The sequence below is a fragment of the Castor canadensis genome, chromosome 3 (genome assembly GCF_047511655.1).
Source record: "Castor canadensis chromosome 3, mCasCan1.hap1v2, whole genome shotgun sequence".
In the NCBI taxonomy this organism is placed as follows: domain Eukaryota; kingdom Metazoa; phylum Chordata; class Mammalia; order Rodentia; family Castoridae; genus Castor; species Castor canadensis.
Window position 1 is genome coordinate 103529531 of NC_133388.1, and position 22032 is coordinate 103551562.

General features: G+C 40.6%; 1 protein-coding gene across 8 annotated transcripts in view; it reads right to left on the minus strand.

Annotated features, from left to right (window-relative positions):
- The window catches only part of Spidr (scaffold protein involved in DNA repair), a 388190-nt gene that overhangs the window by 10101 nt on the left and 356057 nt on the right, over nucleotides 1-22032 (minus strand). For 7 of the 8 annotated variants that reach the window (XM_074068500.1, XM_020157004.2, XM_074068498.1 and 4 more), the window contains 5 exons: nucleotides 15491-15578; nucleotides 14282-14425; nucleotides 14125-14184; nucleotides 8544-8754; nucleotides 7574-7726 (listed from right to left, as the gene is read on the minus strand). In XM_074068500.1, the coding sequence (XP_073924601.1) occupies nucleotides 7574-7726; nucleotides 8544-8754; nucleotides 14125-14184; nucleotides 14282-14425; nucleotides 15491-15578 (656 nt within the window). The remainder of the gene's footprint in view (nucleotides 1-7573; nucleotides 7727-8543; nucleotides 8755-14124; nucleotides 14185-14281; nucleotides 14426-15490; nucleotides 15579-22032) is intronic. The other variant, XM_074068499.1, reaches the window with a different exon arrangement.

Sequence of the window (22032 nt, forward strand, 5' to 3'; positions counted from 1 at the left end):
ATAAAAGAAAAATGAAAAAAAAATGAAAATAGTGGATTTTGATTTTGAAAAGGCTACCTCAGCTAATGACACTGTCCTTGTACATGTATTCAAAAGTGGGGCAAAGGGGGTTGGCAGAGTGGCTCAAACAATAGAGCACCTGCCTAGCAAGAGTGAAGCCCTGAGTTCAAACCCCAGTGCCACTACACATATACAAAAATCCCCAAAGTGGGTGAAAGGGATGAAAAATAAAATCTTATAATGCAATGGAAAGGAGTATCAGCTAATTCATAATAGACAGATACAGAAGGTCCAAGGGAGAGAAACGAGTCTGTGTCCCCAAACACTGTACCATGTCTTGTTCTGTGGTCAGGCTTGGGCTGGGTCTTTGTGCTCAACATAGTAGTGGATCACTGCAGTGCCTGGTAAACAACTGTAAAATGAATTAATAAAAAATAGGCTGCTAACTAACCAAAGTTCCTTTTGACTGTAGGATATCTGTGGTTGCTAACAACTCTTACATTTTATGGGATTAAGTAATTTCCTTCTAATTAGAGAATAAGGCAAGAGTTAAGGAAATGTATTTTATCTGAGGTCTATAAACCATTAGAAGTACTTTTGAATAACCTTAAATGAATTTCATGGGATGACTAGGAAATGTACTACTAAACCGTGTTGTGAACATTCACTAAAATGAGCAATAGAAAGAAAAGGAACCGGGCACAGTTGTATACGCCTGTAGTCCCAACACTTGAGAGGCAAAGGCAGGAGGATTCTGAGTTCAAGGCCAGCATGGGCTACATAGGAAGTTCAAAGACATCTTGGGGTACATAGCAAGACCTGTCTCAAAAACAAGGAAGGAAGGAAAATTCATTTTCACTAGGGCTGAGGTCACAACTTGCACACTCACTCAAAGGCTTTTATTAAAAGCCTGCCTGTTTTCTGCCTGTACAGAAACCTCTTGTAATTAGGTTTAGGAAAGGTACATATCACTTAGTTATGAAAACATCTTTTTTTTTTTTTTCCAGCACTGGGGTTTGAATCCAGGACCTCATGATTGCTAGGCAGGTGCTCTTAACACTTGAGCCACTTTGCCAGCCCTTCTTTGTGATGGGTGTTTTTGAGATAGGGTCTCGTGAACTATTTGCCTGGCTGGCTTTGACCTGTGATCTTCCTGATCTCTGCTTCCCAAGTAGCTAGGATTATGGATGCGAGCCACTAGTGTCTGGTGAAAATGTCTTTTTAAAAAAAGGGGTCTTCACCTAAAAAATTAGTTAGCATTTGTTGCCCTCAACACAGAAAAACTAAAGCAGATACTTTAAAGCAACTGAGGCAAATAGGAGAAGGGGACCAGGAACTAGAGAAAAGGTTAGATCAAGAAGAATTAACCTAGAAGGTAACACACATGCACAGGAAATTAATGTGAGTCAACTCCCTGTATAGCTATCCTTATCTCAACCAGCAAAAACCCTTGTTCCTTCCTATTATTGCTTATACTCTCTCTTCAACAAAATTAGAGATAAGGGCAAAATAGTTTCTGCTGGGTATTGAGGGGGTTGGGGGGAGAGAGGTGGTGGGAGGAGTGGGGAGAAATGACCCAAGCATTGTTTGCACATATGAATAATAAAAAAATAAATAAATAAAGTTTTTATTAATAAGTTTTTAATAAACTTTTTAAAAAGTTTTCTTTATTTTATCATTTTTACATTTACTTACATGTGTATACGTTATTTGGGCCACCCCCCCAAAAAAAAGGGGTCTTTCAAAGGGTTCTGAGGGAAATGATCCATCATAGGGACCATCTGAGGTCCTTCTTGGCTGTACTGGAGTGTACTACAAGCCTGGTGCCCACATTTTTTCAATAACTCTGTACTTTCTGCTATACTTGTTTTCCCCTCCCCTTCTCCCCTTCCCTGCTAATTTTCTGACAGAAGAAGTTGGAGTTCCCATTTTTTTTAAATCTAAGGACTGTACTTTGCTACCCCTTCCCTGAGAGGCATGTGGTATAAATCTATGCTGGCTACATCATCCCTAACAGTGGTGCCAGAGGTCCCCAACAGTGGCTGATGAACAATAGAAAAAGAAGTGTGAGCAGTGCAAGGGAGAGAAAAATCAATGCTACATGACTAGTTCACTCAAGAAAAGAAAATGGAAAGAAGTCTGCCCACTCTGGGAACTGACCCTGGGAGTGTACAAATAAAACCAGTGCCTTCCTCTCATGAAGACTCTATTCCCTAGAAGCACTAAACAACTTCTCATATGCCTCAAGCTTCAAATGTGTTCAGGGTTTTTCAAGTCCTGTTCTGAGAAAATACTCAATATTCAGCTGTCTGAAGCCTAGATGATCAGTTGACTCAGCAGCCATTGAGAGCTGTCCAATCCCTAGCACTAACTTCCTGCACATGTGAAGGAGCCCCTGGGAACCATGTTAGGGATAAGTCATCTTTGAGAGTCTCTGCACCAGGAAACAGAAGGGGGAGGCAAAAGTGGTGCTGAGGGTTGGGGGCTAAGAAGAGGGGACATGAAGATTTGAGGTAGCTGGAGCTAAGCAAGCCCCCAGCTGTCCAATGGCAGGGCAAGAACACCTGGTGGGAATAGATCATTCCAGTTGCTGCCTTGCTGTAAGCACTCCTGTGGGGCAGGTTGGGCTGATCTTTCCTACTTTGCAGCTGGGGTTCTGTTTTCTCTTAATACCTAGTTGACTGGTTCTTATCACAGGGTCTGGGAACACCTGCTCTGTGATAAGTGTGTTTATACATCCCACTTATTCACTAGGCCTGCAAGGGAGCAGAACAGGCCTGGAAGTAGAGAAGCCTCATAGGTAATGTTACAAGAGAAAGGAAAGTTGGGAGGAAAATGTCAGAAACTTGGGTCTATATGAGAAAAGGAAGAACATTAGGGAAAGAATAGATGAAAGTAAAATAAAATCTCTTACATTTATTATTCTAAATTGATCAATACACTGTTATTGAGCTAACACTTTAAGTGATCATGTCTTATAGGTAATGAAAGGAATGACAGTGTTTATAAGGGACAGGAAAAGAAACTGGTCACACTCTCTTACAAGGTACCTGCATTATCCAGGAAGTGGGACAGGGCCATCTGAAAGTGAACAGGACTGACTGTAAATGTATACTCCAAAATGTAGGGCAACCAGTAGACATTTTTAAAAAATGAGATTTACATAGTTTTTATTTTTTTATTTTTTACATCAGTTTTGCTATGTAGCCCAGGCTTGCCTTGACCTCAAGATCCTTCTGCCTCTGCCTCCTGAGTGCTGGTACAGATATGTGCCACTACATCTGGCTAAGAGTTTAACTTTAAAAAAAACTGACATGCTAAGAGGTAAGAGAAAATGGAAGCATATAGTATGCTCAGTTCATATGAGACAAGGAAGAAAAGAAGTAGAAGACAAAGAATCAGGGGCAACGAATTAGAGAACAGCTGTTTTCCAGGGTGGGGCATGGCTCATGTAGCAGTGCATCTGCTTAGCAAGCACAGGGCTCAAAGTTTAATCTGCAGTAGTACAGAAACAAAGCAAAAACAAACCAGAAAACAAAATCAAAACCACACGAGACAAAACCACAAGGAAAGCAGATGAAACTTCAAGGACACATAAACTCACTACTATAATTGGTGACATCAACACCCCTCTATCAGTGAGTGACAGATCCTGCAGGCAGATAACCAGTTAGGGTAGAGTTGAACTGACATTTCCATCAGTCAATATGTCTGAATTAACATTATTGAATTCTTCATTTAATAGCAGAATGCACATACTTTTAAAGTTCACATGGAATGTTTATCAAGGCAGGGGTGGTGCATGCTTGTAATCCTACTACTTGGGAGGCTAAGGCAGGAGGAATCTCAGTTCAAGGTTAGCCTAGGCTACAAAGTCAGTCCCTGTGTCAAAAAATCAGAGCAAACAGAAAAAAATTACAGATACCAGAAAAATAACGCTTGGAGGGAAATTCACAGTATGAATGAATATATCAGAAAAGGAAATCTTGCTGGGCACTGGTGGCTCATGCCTGTAATCCTAGCTACTCAGGAGGTAGAGATCAGGAGGACTGCAGTTCAAAGCCAGCCTGGGCAAATAGTTCGAGAAACCATATCTTGAAGAATCTTTCACAACAATAGGGCTGGTGGAGTGGCTCAAGTCGAAGGCCCTGAGTTGAAGCTCCAGTGCCAAACAAAACAAAACAAACAAAACAAAACAAAACAGAAAAGAAAAGAAAATCTAACTCTGGTTTTTCCTCATATATAAATCTTTCAATTTTTACTAGAGAAGATGATCTAAAGTCAATAATCTAAGCTTTCACTTGAACAAACAAGGAAAAGTGGAGCAAATTAAAATCAAGTAAGGAGAAAAAACACAGGAACAAAAATTGGAAATCAATGAAACTGAAAACAGAAACTCAAGAAACCCAAACTTTGGTTCTTTGCAATGATCAACAAAAACTAGTAAGTTTCTAGGTAGGCTAACCAAGAATAAAAAAGTGGGTACATGGTAATAGTAACAGAAGAAATGAAAGAAGGGCTATCATTACAGATCCTATGGGTATGAGAAGGATAAAGAAGGAATAGCATGAAAAACTCTATGTTCCTAAATTTGGTAACTTGTGTGAAATGGACTGTTTCCTTGAACTATACAATCTATATAAACTTACACAAAGAGAATCAGACAATCTTTTTTTTTTTTTTGCAGTATTGGGGTTTGAACTCAGGGCCTACATCTTTATCTACTCCACCAGCCCTTTTCTGTGAAGGTTTTTCTCAAGATAGGGTCTGGCAGAACTATTTGCCTGAGCTGGCTTTGAACTGAGATCCTCCTGATCTCTGCCTCCAGAGTAGCTAGGATTACAGGCATGAGCCACCAGGGTCTGGCTAATAGACAGTCTTAATAGGTCTATATCCATTAAAGAAAAGGAAGAAATAATAATTAACAACCTTTCAAAATAGAAACTACCAGGTCTGGATTCTACTAAATATTTGAGGAAGGATTTATACCACACCTCTACCACATCTTTCATAAAACAGAAACACAGGGACTATAGTACTTCTTCATTCATTTTATGAGGACAGGATTATTCTAAAACCAGAACTAGACAAAGATATTACATAAAGGAAAACCACAGAAATAGATGCAGAAGTCCTCGGCAGATCTAATTCAAATATATATAAATGATTATGCACCACAACCAACTGGTGTTTATTCCAAATATGCAAGGGTTGCTCAACCATTCAAAAATCAATTAATATAATCCATATCAACAGGCTTAAGAAGAAAAACTATAGTCAGATTAATAGGTATAGAAAATTAAACAATAATAATAAAAATTCTCGGTATACTAGGAATAAAGGAGAGCTTCCTCAGCTTGATAAAGAAAATGTACAAAAAGCCTATAGTTAGATCAAGTGATCAAGGGATTTGATCAAGTGATTATAACAAAGGGTAATCACTCAACTGTGTCCCTGTATACTAGCAATGAACAATTGGAATTTGAAAATAAAAATACAATACTACTTACATTAACACTAAAATATGGGATATTTAGGTATAAATCTTAACAAAATAATAACAAGTCCTCTAGTTATGATGCTCTGGACTCAGTTTGTCTGCTCAGGGACCTAGACATCTGTAAGGTGTCTGGGTCCTCATAGCCTGTCCACTCATGGGCACCAGTCTGAGTCCATCTTCCTCATAGTCTGTCTGACTAGTATGAAGCTGTGCCAGTCTACACTTGCAATCTGTTCACTTCCAGTACCCAGACAGCGTATTTATGCACAAGGTGTTTGGTCCTGATAGCTTGTCTGCTCAAGGGACAAGGGCTGTGTCCATCTGCATTAGGTGCTCTGAGCCCATACCCTGTCTGCTCAGGACTGTTGTGGAGGAGCAGCTCCACCCTGGCTATGGATGTCCCTGAAATCCCCCTCCCCAGATTCTGAAAACCTTCTTTACCACTTCCTGCCAATAATTTCTCCCTGCTTTGCACTACAGTCTATGTATGGTGTTCCAGAATTGCTTTATATAAAAATCTGATTGTATAACCTTCTTAGCATGACCAAGGAAAGCAGGGGACTCTTTTTATTTGGTAGATTGTAGTGATGGCTGCACAATTATGTGACCATACTGGAAACATTTTAAATGAGTGTTATCTCATTGAGTTTATATCTCAAAAAATCACCTAAAAAACACATGATCCCTAAATTCTAAAATCTCCTTTGTAGAAATCAGTAGGGAATGATTCCAAGAATATATTAGAGACTGCTTTATAATGGAAAAAACATTGGGCCATCCTAGATGCCCACCAATGGAGAAGTAGTTTACTTATGTGGGCCTACTATGCAACTGTGAAACTCTTTTTTTCTCCTTTTTCTTTTATTGTTGTGCTGGGGGAGGTACGTTGTGGCATTTATAAAATTTCTTACACTGTATCAAACATATACTTGAATTCACCTCTCCATCATTCTTCTTTATACCCCTTCCCCACTTTCCTAGAATACTTTTAACAGGTCTCATTCTTCCATTTACATTCATCCAGCAAACCATCCCAACTTGCAGATATGAAAGCTCCCTGCAGTGTGTCATTGCGGTGCTTTGTGAGTGGAGTGCAGCAACAGGATGGGTGCACGGCAAGTGTCTGGCAAGAAGTTGCTACATTCTCTGACTTAGGCTTTCACTAGGTTAAATGAACATGCATTACTTTTATTATGAAATTCCTATGAAGTTAAAAAAGACAGCATTAATAGTATTTTCAGCTCCAGATTCATATATACAACCAGTACCAAGACATCTTCTCAGATATTAAAAACACCCAAACGTAGCCAGTAATTACTTTACAGACAGCACCATCATCGCTTCCCTGCCTGAGCCAGAAGCTTGGAAGTGGTGGCATATTATCCCTGCCCCAACCCCTATCCCCCTTGGCCTAGTTTACCAGCCAACACATTAATTTCCCTCCTAACCAAATCCACTCTTGGATTTACTTCTCTGTCACTGTCAGCACTGCCACAGTGGCCCTCCATCAGTTTTGCAGGGATGGAAATCAGACCATGCCTTTTCTAGTCTTTAAGGCCAGCAACTACAAACCACTCCCTGTGTGGTCTTCACAGGCTATCTCCTCTGTGTAGATGGACATTTTTGTGAATGTCTCAATACTGAGGCTGCCCACCTCTCTGTGTACAGCATAGCATAGTCTTGACACTTGGCTGCCCTTCTACACATCTTGCATTCCCTCCCTCCCTCCAGGTGCCTATCTTGCCTGCTCCAGGGCATTCCTGCTTGCCAGCTCTCTAGTCAGCTGCTTTTATTAGTCCTATTCCTTGCCCCTGTTCCTGATATGATTTGTCCCACCTACCCATCAGATCTCAGCTCCAGCCTCCAGTGTTTTCATGTCTTTCTATATAGACTCTTAAGTCCAAGAGGAAAGAACCTCTTCTTATTTTGTTTCTTATCTACCAATGTCTGGAACATAACAGTACAATATTTAATACATATAATATTGTACTATTATATATATAATGTATAATAGTACAATATATAAATACATATATATGTATATATACCATTTCCAGTGACATGACTGCTCACCTCGCACACTGCAGATGGAGTTGACAGGTGTGAGGGAGTCTAGTTCATCCAGCATCACTGGGCCAGTCAGTTCACAGGGGTCAGTACCAGAGGCCACACACATGAGAGGCTTTTGAGGTAAGAGCACAGTCCGTTCAACACAAACAATTCGACCTGCCAACAGAGATCCTTCATATTACTGAAGCACTGAAGAAAAGTGTGAATTCTCCTATCTGCCATTAAAGACAGTCTTCTTCACCAGCCTCTGTAAGCATTGTGGGAGAAAGGGCACAGATGTGGATCACCTGTTCTCAATGCCAGGCCATATCCAGTGGCACACATGCTATGCAGAAGCATGCCTTAAAGCCTCCAGTGAACTAAGGTGGAAAAGGACACAAAGGTTACATTCAAATTCATTTGGAAAGGGTAAATTTTGTGGTATAGAAATTATATCCCAATAAAAGGTAAAAACCAATACAGCTGAGGCAGAATTTTAGTGTGATCCCTGTAAAAAAAAAGAAGAAAAAAAAGGGCTGATTTTTTTTGGAGAGGTTTCACTAAGTAGCTCAGGATGGCTTGGCTTGAACTCATAACTCTTCTGCCTCAGCCTCCTGAGTGCTGGATATGCCATTACTCCTGGCTTAGAGCTTATACATCTGTAATGTTCTAGCTTTTGGTTTATTTTAAAAGTGACCATGCAGGACATGACTTCAGGTAGCTTCTGTACCAGCCAACAGAGAATCTTAGAGTAGCCAATGGTGTCTCCACAGGGCCTAACAGCACCTCTGCAGTGCTGGTGCTGCAGAGGTGGCCATAAAGGGGAGTCAATAAAAGTCTGGGGCTGATTAGGTAGCCATTACTGGCCCTCTGCATAGGCCGTTTGAAGGTACCACCAGTGCTGAGCAAGATGGAGGAAGGCAGGAGCTACAAGAACCACTGTATGGCACTGATCAGTCACCCCAATCAAAGCTTGGAGAATAAGCAAGCACACCCTTGTCTTGGAGAGCGTCCCTGAAGAGAATGCTGTGAGGCACAACCATGGTGAGTGCTTCCAGGACTTCTGGACCCAACACACATGAGGGGGCCACATAAACTGGCAGGGTTCTGGGGAGGCGGGGGTCACTTTCTTCCTTTGTTTGCAGGGTGACATCAGTCACTAGCAGCCAAATCTCCCTTTGCTCCAAAAGAAGCAGACTCTTCAGCTACAATTTGAAAGTAAAGACTATTAATTATGCTTATATCCAAAATTAATTTCCAAAAGCAATAATCTTAGAAGATTATTATCACCAACAACTTAAAATATTATTTCAAAAATACTTTAAAACATACAATAGCTTGCACATCTTGGTCACTAGCCCCATTAACACAGTTGTGTCCAATCTTGCACCTGTTTAAAGGGCTCCTTTGCTGTGACACACTTTGCTGGCAGTTCTACTTGTCCTCTGACTTGCTCAGGCAGAATTCATTGTTCTTTCCTCCCAGTCGACCTCACATTTGTAGAACTGAATGGTGCTTTCTATCTTGTGCACACATATTCTCTTTGGGTAGCTGCAAGTTTTCTGAGGTAAGTTAGGAATGGATCTCACTTGCCCTCAGACTTTGTACATAGCCTTGTTATAAAATAGGTGTTGCACATTTGTTTTATGTGCAATAGTTTTTATTTTTTTTCCCTTTTAGTGTGTGTGTGTGTGTGTGTGTGTGTGTGTGTGTGTGTGTGTGTGTGTATGTATGTGCATGTGTATATAGGTGGGACTTGGGTTTGAATGTAGGGCTTTGAGCTTGCAAAGCAGGTACTCTACTGCTAGAGCTACAGTGCCAATCCATATTTTGCTCTTGTAATTTTGGGGATGGGGGTCTCTAGAACTATCTGGGCTGGCCTCCCAAGCAGTTAGGATTACAGGTGTGAGCCACTGGTGCTTAGCTATAACTTTTTCATACCTTCACAAATTATAATGACTTTCCAGTTACATTAAACTGGCATGTGACCCTGTCCATGGTCAGAGCTTAGGATTCAGTAGATGCAAATAGGGCCAAGGACAACCAACAGGGCCAGGGCCTGAGGGCTTGGCTGGTTTGAGATTCAGTTGCTATTGCTGGTGTGGATGGTGTGGTCAGGCTGAGTGTTCCACATGGCTAGCTAACAGGACTGGGCAGAGGTGTTGCATGGTTGGGAACTATGGGTTGCAGTGGAGGAGGTAGCCCACATGGTTGGGAAGTTGATCATATACAGGAAGTTGGAGTAAATAATAATACTGAGGAAAATGGAGTTAAGATGAGGAAATTAGGTAGGTCCTAATCCCATATGAATGATGCCATAAAATCTGGGCAGAAATTTGGGGAAATTTGGACAGGCACATGCACAGAGAAGACAACATGAAGATACAGGAGAAGATGACCATGTGACTGGAATGATGTGTCTACAAGCCAGGAAATGACAAGTATTGTCAGGAAACAGCAGAAGCTGTCTGTCATAGGGAGCTAAACTCTGCAGAATCCTGTGTTTCAGATTCCTAAAGTGGAAGAAAAAAAATTTTTTTTTTTTTTACATTACTGGAGATCAAACCCAGGGCCTCACACATGCTAGGCAAGCACTTTGCCACTTAAGTGCCAGCCCTTTTTGTTTATATTTTTTTGAGACAGGTTCGTGTTCTTTTGCTCATGACCTACTCAGACTTGAGATCTTCCTGTTTCTGCCCTTCTGAGTAGCTGAGACTATAGGTATGAACTAGTATACCTGGTAAAGTGTGTTCTTTTAAGCCATCTAGTGGGCTGGAGATGTATGTAGCTCAGTGTGGAGCAGTTACCTAGCATGTACTGGTCCTGGGTTCCATCACCGGAACCATGTACACACACAAAAAAAGCCAGCTAGTTTTTGAAACTTTACCTGACAGCCTTAGGACACTGATACAATACATATTGCATGGTTCTATTTATGGAACAATCATAAAATAACATGATGGCAATGATGGAAAACACAGTGGTTGCTGGGGGAAAGGACAGGGAAGGAGATAACTGTGGTTATAGAGGAGACACAAGGGAATCTGGTGACAACAGAGCATAGTACATGTAGTGCAGTGATAGTTATATAGGGCTAGATATGTGATGAGTTGCACAGAAGCCCACATACATGCATATGCACACATGACTAATGATGTCTGAGTCAGCTTGATGGACTGTCAAGAGTCAGTTTCTTGGTTTTGTGTTTTAGTACTTGTGGGTGTGGGAAGTTGGCAGGGGCCTTCTCTGTATATTTCTTGAAATCTACCTTGAATCTAAAATTACTTAAAATTATAAATAAGTTAAAAAAAACCCTCTCCTTTACTTTCTATGACTTAGTCACTAATATAATGAAATGTAACCAGGTATTTTTTGATGACTCAGGTTCTTGCAGTGACCCACAGTGCCATTCTAAATGCCAATTCTCTCTTTAACAAAATCGGAGAATGAGAGGGTGGCCCAAACAATGTATACACATGTGAGTAAATGTAAAAACGAAAAAATACAATTAAAAAAATAATAAATGCCAGTTCTCACCACAGAGGTACAGGTGATTGGCTTAACCATTGATTGACCAGGACTCAGTTATTTCAATTCCTCTTGAGGATGTGGGTTTCTGGTGAATCTCTTTCCCACAAAAGCAGAATGCAGGAGAGCTCCTGCCTAGCAAGTATAAGCCCTGAGTCCAAATACCCAGTACCACAAAAAAAAAAAAAAAGCAGAATGCAGGAGAAATACAGAATTTTAGTGGATTAATGAATGTGTTCCACTGGGTCCGCAGTCTTTGACTTTGCTCCTGACTGTAGGATCACAAGCTCCTAGTTACACACACTCATTGAAAGACAGCTTTCCCTGCACAGTGGGAGCCTATTTCTCACACAGGAGGTGACCTCCCAGGCCCTCACCCAGTGAGTTAGAGGAATCAGCCCGTGCTTCCCTCTACCTGGTCTTGGGCTGAGCATTAAACACCTGCCTTCCTTATTTGTTCTCAGTCTCTGCTCTCAGCTAAAGAGCTTTGGGCAGGAGCATGTGCCACCACAGCCTCGGAAAATCACTATACCTGCAGCATAAATGGTGCCTAGCCTAAAGGCCTAGAATGTGCTTTTAATGTGTCAGATGTTCAATGTATCTCCATATACCAGTTGTTCTACAGATCTACAGGAACACAAAGTCAGCTTTCAGATTGGAAAGATAAAAAAAAAAAATCAAAAACATCTGGAAGCTGGGTGCCGGTGACTCATGCCTTATAATTCTAGCTACTCAGGAGGCAGAGATCAGGAGGACCTTATCTTGAAAAAACCTATCACAAAAAAGGACTGGTGGAGTGGCTCAAGGTGTAGGCCCTGAGTTCATACCCCAGTATTGCAAAAAAAAAAAACCAAACCAAAACAAAAATCTGGGATGTAAGAAACATATGATGTATTCAAGCCTTGTCCTCACTGTCCCTGTCCCTCTGCTTGCTGAGATGGACACTGGTACAGCTCACACAGAGTCCAATAAACGATCTTTAGATCCAGGATCAGGAAACTATGGCCTGTGGGCCAATCTGGCTTATATATAGCTTGCAAGTTAAATTTTTTTTTATATTTTCAAATGGCTGAAAAAAATTTCAAGAAGAACATTTTGTGGCACATGAAAACTATATAAAATTCAAATTTCAGTGTCTAGAAATAAATGTTTTTGTCACTCATTTACGAATGATAACATGGCTGCTTTTGCACTGCATGGTAGAGTTGACTAGTTGCTACAGAAACCATATGACCCAAGAACCATAAAATATAAACTATCTGGCCCTTTATAGGAACAGTCCACCCATTTTTTGTCCCCCAGTAGCAGAGTTTGAACTTAGGGCTTTGCGCTTGCTAGGCAAGTGTTTTACTACTTGAGCTACACCTCCAACCATTGAATTCAGGATCTTGCACTTGCCAGGCAGGTGCCCTACCATTTGAGCCACACTGTTAGCTCTTTGCTCAGTCTTGATATAGATGAGAAGTGTGATATACACTGTGATGATGCAATTTTAGTGATGTTTATTTGTATATAACTCATCATAACTTGTTTTGAAGTTAAGAAGCATATTCTTCTAGTTATTCTATAGCTCTTCCATTGCTATAGAAGAGCAGAGAAATAAAAAAAAATAGTTCAAAATAGATGCTTATGAAAAAAAAGCAGGCAGCTGATGAACTGTAACTGTATACAAAGCACATATGATTTTAGAGATTCGTATCAAGTGTGTGGGCATGAAATGCCCCAAGTCCTACGATTTGCTTTAGAATATTCAGCTAAAAAGAGCTCAGTGTGTGCATCAAATCTTGATAGTCAGGTACACCACTCCTAGCACAGCAGCCTCTGTGCTAGAAGTGGTGGCTCATGTCTGTAATCCCAGCTGCTTGGGAGGCAGAGATCAGGAGGATTGTGAATCAAGACCAGCTCAGGCAAAATGTTAGCGAGACACCATCTAAATCAATAAGCTGGGCAAGGTGGCATGCATCTGTTATTATAGCTATGTGGGGAGCATAAATAGGAAGAATGTCATCCAGGGCAAAAAAAGGAAACCCTTTTTGAAAAATATCTTAAGCAAAAAAGGCTGAGGGTGTGGTACAGCTCCCTGAGTTCAAACCCCAGTCCTGCCAAAAAAAAAAAAAGGGCACTCATCTAAGGGCACCTCACATTGTGCTTATGTCCTTAGTTGTGCTGGCTTCTGGCTTGCTCTCTTCCAGGCTTTGGCTTCCTTGATGGACAGTTTTCCTGACTGGCCACAGGTGATGCTGTAGCAGCCTGCCTAACAGTAGGCACCCAGGGCCCTTGTCTGCTTTTGCATAGTCTGGAGGCAGCTCAGAGGCCTCATTCTCTCCAGCACCACAGAAGACACATGAGAGCACTTTGCTCACCAGTGGATGAGGGCTTAACAAACAGGATGTGCTCTGCACCTCTCAAGTGAGTAGACTTACATGGATGTTCCCTCAGGAGCTAAGGGCTGTATTGGTGTCTTGTAGAACCAAGTCCATGTATTCAGATTGTCAAAAGGCAATTCTTTTCTTCCTCTACTCCCAGCTGACTCAACAGCTCTTCTCTTGGCTGCCATTCCCTAGAACCACTGAAGGCCTCATGGAACTACTTTGAAAGGCTCTTGGAGTTTTCAGAAGTGGCTGAGTTCCATCCTGAGATTCCTACTTGTACCACATAAATGAGGTTTTAGCTTCTCTCTTCTTTCCTCATACTGCCTATATTTCAGAAAAGAATGGGCCAACAATCTTTGGGGGAAGGGTAATGGCTGGGTTATTTTACACCCTAGTTCTTAGCATGGTGGTTAGCAATCCATACCCACAGAGCTTACAGTGGTACAAATGCACTTTTTTTTTTTCCTGTGGTACTAGGGTTTAAACTCAGAGTCTTGCACTTTCTGGGCAGGTACTTGTTGGGCAGGTGCTCTAGCACTTGAGTCATGCTTCCAGTCCTGACCTGAATTTTAAAGACATTTTTCTATGGCATACCACTAATTTCTAAGAATTATTTTTTATAGCAATGTGTGTGTGTGTGTGTGTGTATGACAGAGAGGTACAGGGGGGTATTACCTGCGGTCTTTGATAAATCACTCTGGCAAAGAAACTGCACCGGGTAACCTGATCATGAGTCTGCAAAAGCATTGACAAAGATAGGTAACATCACACAAAGCACATGGACTTGGTAAAAGTATGTGTTGAAAGAGCTTGTTAGAAACAAAGTCATTACCTGGAGAATTTCTCTTAAGTAGTGGAGAATTGGGGGCTGGTAAAGCTTTGAGATGGGGTCTTCTTCAATGATTTCAATTTGTCCCAGACTAGGATGAGCTGAGAGGATGTAACAGAAGGTAGGTGGAGGTACATCAGTTTTCACCTGTTTAAAATGAAGGCAAAGGCCGAACATGAATTTATTGCGAAAAGACTCAGATGCACTATTAAAATCTGCTCTTTTATATCTGTATATATATATACATATATATATACATGTATATATATATATATATATATACAGATAGATAGATAGATAGATAGACAGATAGATAGATATATGACTGCTTATAGATGCAAACTCTTTCTGGAAGGCTATATAAACAATGTTATATGCTTGCCTTTGGGACCAAGCATAAGAATATTTTTTTGGAGGGCTGTACTGGGGATTGAATTCACAGCCTTGCTTATTAGACAAGCACTTTACCACTGAAGCAATGCCTCATTGGAGCATACTGAAATCTATTACTTGGAGCATACTGAAAACACCATTTAGAAATTACATCGTCTTAAATAATCTACACATGGACATTTTTGACAACTGTGTTTATGGTCCAGGCCAGGGTCATATATGCAGCACTCCGCTAAAAAAAAACTGTCCATGTGAAGATAGACTCCCATTTTCAGCTTTGAGAGACACTGCCTAGAGCTGCCACTGGCCATGCTGCTGGACAAGGCCCAGGAGAGGGAGAAGGGGACATTTTTTGCTGCTTGTGAGCCACTACCATGAACCACGTGATGAGGCCGTAAAATGGAAATTCCTGGCTACTTTGGTGGTTGTAGGAATACTTATGGATTCTGTTGAATTCCCACTCTAATTGGTGATGGAGTCTTAGTTTTATGATGATTAGAAGAGGGTGGGAAAACACCAAGACCTTGACAGCTGCAACAGCATGTAAGAATTTCAGCTTAAAAATTCACTGTAACTCAATCTGAGAAGTATGCTGTGTAGCACAGGAGAGCAGCAGCCAGGGTTTAGGCTCTGGAGAGAGGTGGAGGGATTCCAATCCTAGTGCTGCCTCAGACTCATATGTCATCACAAAGGAACTATATGCAGGGCTCCTTGTTGCTTTTCAGGACAAGGACTATATGGATTGTGGTGGGAGTTCCTGACTTGGTATCTGGAATGGGACAACCTGCTGCCAGGGGAGCTCTCTGACTCTGGACTCACCTCTTCAGAAGGCTGGCCATGGCTAGGTGCTTTCAAAGGTATCACTGGGGGCCATATAGTGTCAATCAAACTGAAGAGCCCTGGTGACCTGAAACAAGAGAAGACAATCTCACAAGTATTCATCACCTGTTAAGTACCTGATCAGTGAAATACTTAAAAGACACCATCCTTATGGCCAAGGAGCTACAACTTGAGATGGTTAGTGACTCACATGAGGAAGACAAAAGGCATATAGGCATTCATGCAAATTCAACAGCACCATGATAGGAAACGCCATTAAATTATGATACATCTGCACAATGACATATTATCCAATCACTGAAACAATTATGTAGAAAATATTCAAGGAGTGGTGGATCAGGCTTGTAACCCCAGCACTCTAGAGGTGGAGACAGGAGGATATCGAGTTCAAGGCCAGTCTGGGCTACATAGCCAGACTGTGTCTCAAAAGACCAAACAAACCAGACATCAGTGGCTTGTGCCTGTAATCCTAGCTACATGGGGGGCTGAGATGAGGAGGATCGAGATCCAAGGTCAGCCTGGGCAGTTTGAGAGACCCCATTTCCAAAATAACCAAAACAAAATGGACTGGAGACATGGTTCAAGAGGTAGAGTGCCTGCTTTTGCAAGTTAGAAGGCTTGAAGCCCTGAGTTCAAACCCCAATCCCACCTCCCCCCACCAAAAAAACACCTCGCCAAAACAAATGTGCACACACTCAATACCAAATCAAACCAAAAACACCCTTAAAGACACAGAAAGAAGGGGTAGGTAGGGAAGATAAAAGAGAATGACGGGGGCTGGGGGGTGGTGGTGTAAATTACACTATGATACATTGTAAGAACTTTTGTAAATGTCAGTGTACCCCCAGCACAAGAACAATATAATAAAAAAAGAAAAGACACATAAACATATTTTTAATACCTTGCTAAATGAAAAGAAGGCAAGAAATTAAACTTTTTGTATTGCATACCTATGCATGCACCTATATGTAATAAGTCAAAGGAAAAGAAGACTGAAAGATTTTAGTGGCTATCTAAGTAAGGAGTCCTTGGAGGTGATACTTACTTTCTTCCTTTGGATTGTGTGTTTCTTATATATTTTTTTCAAAACATACATATGGATATTTCTACTTATATAGAGCAGGATTACATCCAGATCATAATTTGAAAATGTTGTATGTCAAAAATACATTTAGTATGTCTAATCTACTGAACAATACAGTGCTTGGCAACACAGTGCATTGTGGTGTTTCAGTTTCCCCTTGTGATCATGGGGATGATGGGGAGCTTTGGTCTTAAAAATAAAACTGAAATACAGTTTTAACTGAATGCATATTGCTTTTGTAGCATTATAATGACAGAAAGTCTTAAGTTGAACCACTGTAAGTCAGGGGCCATCCATATGTTACTTTTATGATAAGAAAAATTATCTAAAATAAAAATATATAGCCAGAAACAAATAGACAAGCATTCTAAACTGGCATATAAGAGAACATCCAGGTCAGTGAACATAACAGCACATGGAGGATACATGATGACAATGATAGGCAGAGGAAGAAAACAATGATGGTGGGGGAGAAGGGAGAGGAGGAATGGAAACATAACAGAGGGAGTGAATTTGTTCAAGGTATACTGTGAGCATGTATGGAATTATCGCAATAAATAAATCCCCTTGTATTATTAATGTATGATAATTCAAAAATAAAATGAAAACATTAAAAGAAAAAAGAAAGAAGAAAAGCAAACTAGACTAACTAGGCACTGGTGTTCCTCTCTTCAAAAAATGTTAGCTAAGAACCAAGGCTCTGATTAATTTAAGGAACTAAGAATTCAAAGACAATCATAGATTAGATATTGCAATTTTAACTTATGTTAATTTTAGAGCACCAAATGTTTAAATTCTTTTCATATGCAAAATAGTACTTGTTAAGTTGGTTGCTACAAATCTTTGTTTATGGAAATAAAATGGACAAGATAATGAAATAAAAAGAAAACAAGGATTTAAAGCTCAAATTTACACTGTGAACTTCTCTAGATTTTTAAAATTTCTTCTTTTTTAATTTAATTTTTTGGCTGTACTGGGGTTTGAACTCAGGGCCTCATGCTCTACCACTTACTCACTCCGCCAGCCCTAAATTTCTTAATTTCTTCTTTCTTCCCATCTATCCATTCATCTCTATCTCTCCCTCTCTCTCACACAAACACAACACACACACACACACACACACACACACACACACACACACACACACTCTCATGCACGCACGTGCACATACACAAAGCCCAGGAAAATAAGCAGAAACAAAACAAAACAACCCTAGTAATGAAACAACAATCAAAGAAGAGCTGGGCCAGGACTGATAGAAAATATAAACTAGCTGGGTGCTGGTGACTCACGACATAACCCTAGCTACTTGGGAGGCTGAGATCAAGAGGATCAGGGTTTGAGGCCAGCCCAGGCAATAGTTCGAGAAGTTCCCCTTTCCAAAAATAACCAGAGCAAAATGAACTGGAAGTATAGCTCAAGGGATAAAGTTGCCCTGAGTTCAAATTCCAGTCCCACAAAAAAAAAAAACAGAAAGAAAAAAACTACAAGCCAGGTTCTGAAAGACAAAGGCCCCATGTTTTCTGTCATATGTGGAAGATAGATCCAAAAGATAAACGTATACACAAAAACAACATAATCATATACCATCTGCAATGTAGAACATGTTAGTAATAGTGGAGTTACACTATGGAACTTGAGGGAGGAGGGGAAGGAAAAGAGATGATAGTCAACAATATCTGAATACTTCACATCTGTGCTGGGAGAGGATGTAACCATATGTACATCTGTGCTGGGAGAGCTGCTGAATAATGGGTAGTAAGGAAGCGTAAACAGAGGGGGGTTGAACTGACCAAAGTAAAGCACATTCACAGCTGGATACACTAAGAAACTCACTGAACATTGACTTGAAATTAACAATGAAAGACAGGACTATAAAATAGGTACAGTGTGTGGGAAGTACTTGTGGGACTGGGAAGGGTGAATGGAGGAGATGAAGGTGAGGGGATATGGTTTATGGGCTTCATGTACATATAGAGATTAGGATGATGAAACCTCTTGCAGTTGCAAGTGGTGAGTGGGGGGCCAGAATGGAGAGGGCAATCTAACCAACATACAGTTTAAGGCTATTTGGAAATGTCACAACAAATCCTCCCCTGTACAAAGAATATATGGTAATAAAAATGGAAAAGACAAAAGAAGCTACAAACTAATTTGGACCTCAAGAGAAAAACAAAACAAACAAATAAAAAAACCAAACCCACTACTCATTCAGTGTGCATTTGCTTGAAACTAAAGCCTGGTTTTACCAAGGGGACTGGCTGCTTTGATGAGTAAAAAGGATGGTTTGATACTGCTGAGAAACTGAGCTAAGGCTAAGAATGTGACATTTCAAATAGTTTTTGTTTTCCTTATAATCTTTTGACCAGATAATGAAGAAAGATACCTTAATTTTCTCAAGAAATAAGCTTACTTAGTGCTGCTGTAATTTACCTGCCAATAGGCTCTTACTGCTTACTAAATCTTAGACTTTCGGAAACGTTTACAGATGAACTTTCCTAGTGGGAAAAAGTAAGCAAACTTGAAAATTACCTAAGGATAAAGGCAAACAGCAGTGACCAGAGTCAAGCTTGTTCAACAGGAGAACAAGCTGACAGACAGGTGCTCCTGGGTGAGGAGTACTGCTCTCTATAGGTACAAACTCTTGGGTAAAGCAGCATCTGCAGGGTATGTGGTAAGGAATCTCCTTCAAGGCTGTTCAACTTTCCCAGTAGTCTCTAGTTATTGAAGTGTAAGAGGACCCTTCTGAGACCGTAATTCTCACTTATGAAAAAGTCCTTGGAGAGACCCCTCAAGAGGGATTAAAAACTAAGAGGCACCACACGATTTTAATCTAAAAAAGTTCTCATAGACTGATTGAGATTAGGACTGTAATAGAGATGGGGGTCATTCAGAAATCCTGACTCTTGTCTTTCAAGGTTTAGGTGGCTCATCTCAACCTTACCACTGGGCACTGGCTCTGAGGAGCACAGAGGTGGGGGTAGTTTGCAGAGAAGACACGTTCCATCTGTGAGGTGGAAATCCTGAGATCTCAGTCTCATTTTCTTCCCTGTAGTATTCTCTAATTTCTATTGCAGTGTTTCTACAATGCTGCTGCCATCAATCACTGCCATGTGTCTGCTTGAAGAGGGAACATGTTTCCAAAGTATTCAGTATCAGGTGAGTGTGGTGAAGCTAGCAGCAGAGCAGCAATAAGGCATATGCTCTTTCTCAAGGAACAGCAAAAGCTTTGGATACTAATATCAACAAGACCAAAATGGAACCTCAATATTCCACCTCATTTGTAATAAAAAACAGAAACTTTAAAAACATTTTCTAAGCTGGGCACCAGTGGCTCATGCCTGTAATCATAGCTTCTCAGGAGGCAGGTAGTAGGAGGATCATGGTTTGAGGACAGTCCAAGTAGTTCATGAAACCCTATCTTGAAAAAAATCCATCACAAAGAAGCACTGATGCAATAGCCAAGTTATGGAAACAGCCAAGATGCTCCACCACTGACAAATGGATTAAGAAAATGTGGTATCTATGCACAATGGAATTTTATGCAGCCATGAAGAAGAACGAAATGTTATCATTCGCTGGTAAATGGATGGAACTGGAGAACATCATTCTGAGTGAGGTTAGCCTGGCCCAAAAGACCAAAAATCGTATGTTCTCCCTCATATGTGGACATTAGATCAAGGGCAAACACAACAAGGGGATTGGACTATAAGCACATGATAAAAGCGAGAGCATACAAGGGAGGGGTGAGGATAGGTAAGACACCTAAAAACTTAGCTAGCATTTGTTGCCCTTAACGCAGAGAAACTAAAGCAGATACCTTAAAAGCAACTGAGGCCAATAGGAGAAGGGGACCAGGAACTAGAGAAAAGGTTAGATCAAAAAGAATTAACCTAGAAGGTAACACACATGCACAGGAAATTAATGTGAGTCAACTCCCTGTATAGCTATCCTTATCTCAACCAGCAAAAACCCTTGTTCCTTCCTATTATTGCTTATACTCTCTCTTCAACAAAATTAGAGATAAGGGCAAAATAGTTTCTGCTGGGTATTGAGGGGTTGGGGGGAGAAGGAGGGGGCGGAGTGGGTGGTAAGAGAGGGGGTGGGCGCAGGGAGGAGAAATGACTCAAGCCTTGTATGCACATATGAATAAAACAATAAAAATATTAAAAAACAAACAAACAAACAAAAACAAAGAAGTGCTGATGGAGTGGCTCAAGGTGTAGGCCCTGAGTTCAAGCCCCAGTACTGAAAAAAAAAATTCGAATTTTCTCATTTTTTCTTTTAATAATTACCAGGCCTTCTTTTGTTTGTTTTGTTTTGTTTTGAAAGACAGGATCTTGCTATGTAGGCTTGGTTGGCCTTGAACACATGACCCTTAGCCTCCTGAGTTTTGGGCTATAGGCATGTATCAGTGCACCTGTCCAATTACCAGATTTTTAAGAAAGAAAAAAAAAAAACCACTCCCAAGATTATAAAGGGCTAGGAATAAACAAACAGGATATATTTATATGTAGCAGAGTTAACTTATTTCTTAGAAGGAAAGAAATCCATTTTCTTGCTGGTATTTTGTTGTTTGTAAGATATTCTGGAAGTTGTCAAAATCTAAGTAAAAAGTACACAAAGGATTCACAACAGGAGTTAAATCTATGTATATATATATGTATTTATTCAGTTTAAGAGGTCTGAAATGATGTCAACATACAGATGTTTTTCCTGGAGTTACTGAAAGCTGAAATTTTCCTTGGGATAAGGTAGGTGTATGAAACTGAGGAGGCCACATGTGAGCAGAGTGCCTTATCCAGGTCTATGAGCAACCTGAACTTCTGCCTAGCAAGGTAACTACTGTGTCACCAGTGCTCTTACAGTGCTCTGAGCCTTAGACTGTAGATGATGAGGCTGGTCTGTGGAGGGAGAGCAGAGCCCTTCTCTGGCACTGAAGAGAAGGCCACGAGAGTAAAGACTATGACCAAGAACAGTATCAAAGAGGAATCTTAGAAACATATATAAATAGATGAGGGAGGAAATGAGGTTTCTGCTTTGAGGCCATTTGAAACAATGCAAAATCTGCATATTTTTACACAGATTTTATACTTTTTTAATGCAGTCTCATTATACCTATTGTAATTTATTTTTATAGATACATGATAAATGTCACTTGGAAAACCAACTACTCAGAGGCAGGGCAGCCAAGTTTTATGCAAACTCCAGGGCACTTGAAGAAGTGAATGTGGAAGTGACCCTTCATGCATGTCACCATTAATAACATCACCTGCTGGCTTCCTGTTGTCTTAGTTATTCAGGGATTTTTCCATCTGAATCTGCTCATCAAATTACTCCCAAATGCATAGGTGACAGAAGAGAGGAAGATAACAAGTTAAGGAAACAACCTGGTCCACACACACAATTCCTCCTCAGAGAGCTCAGATTTTTCTTT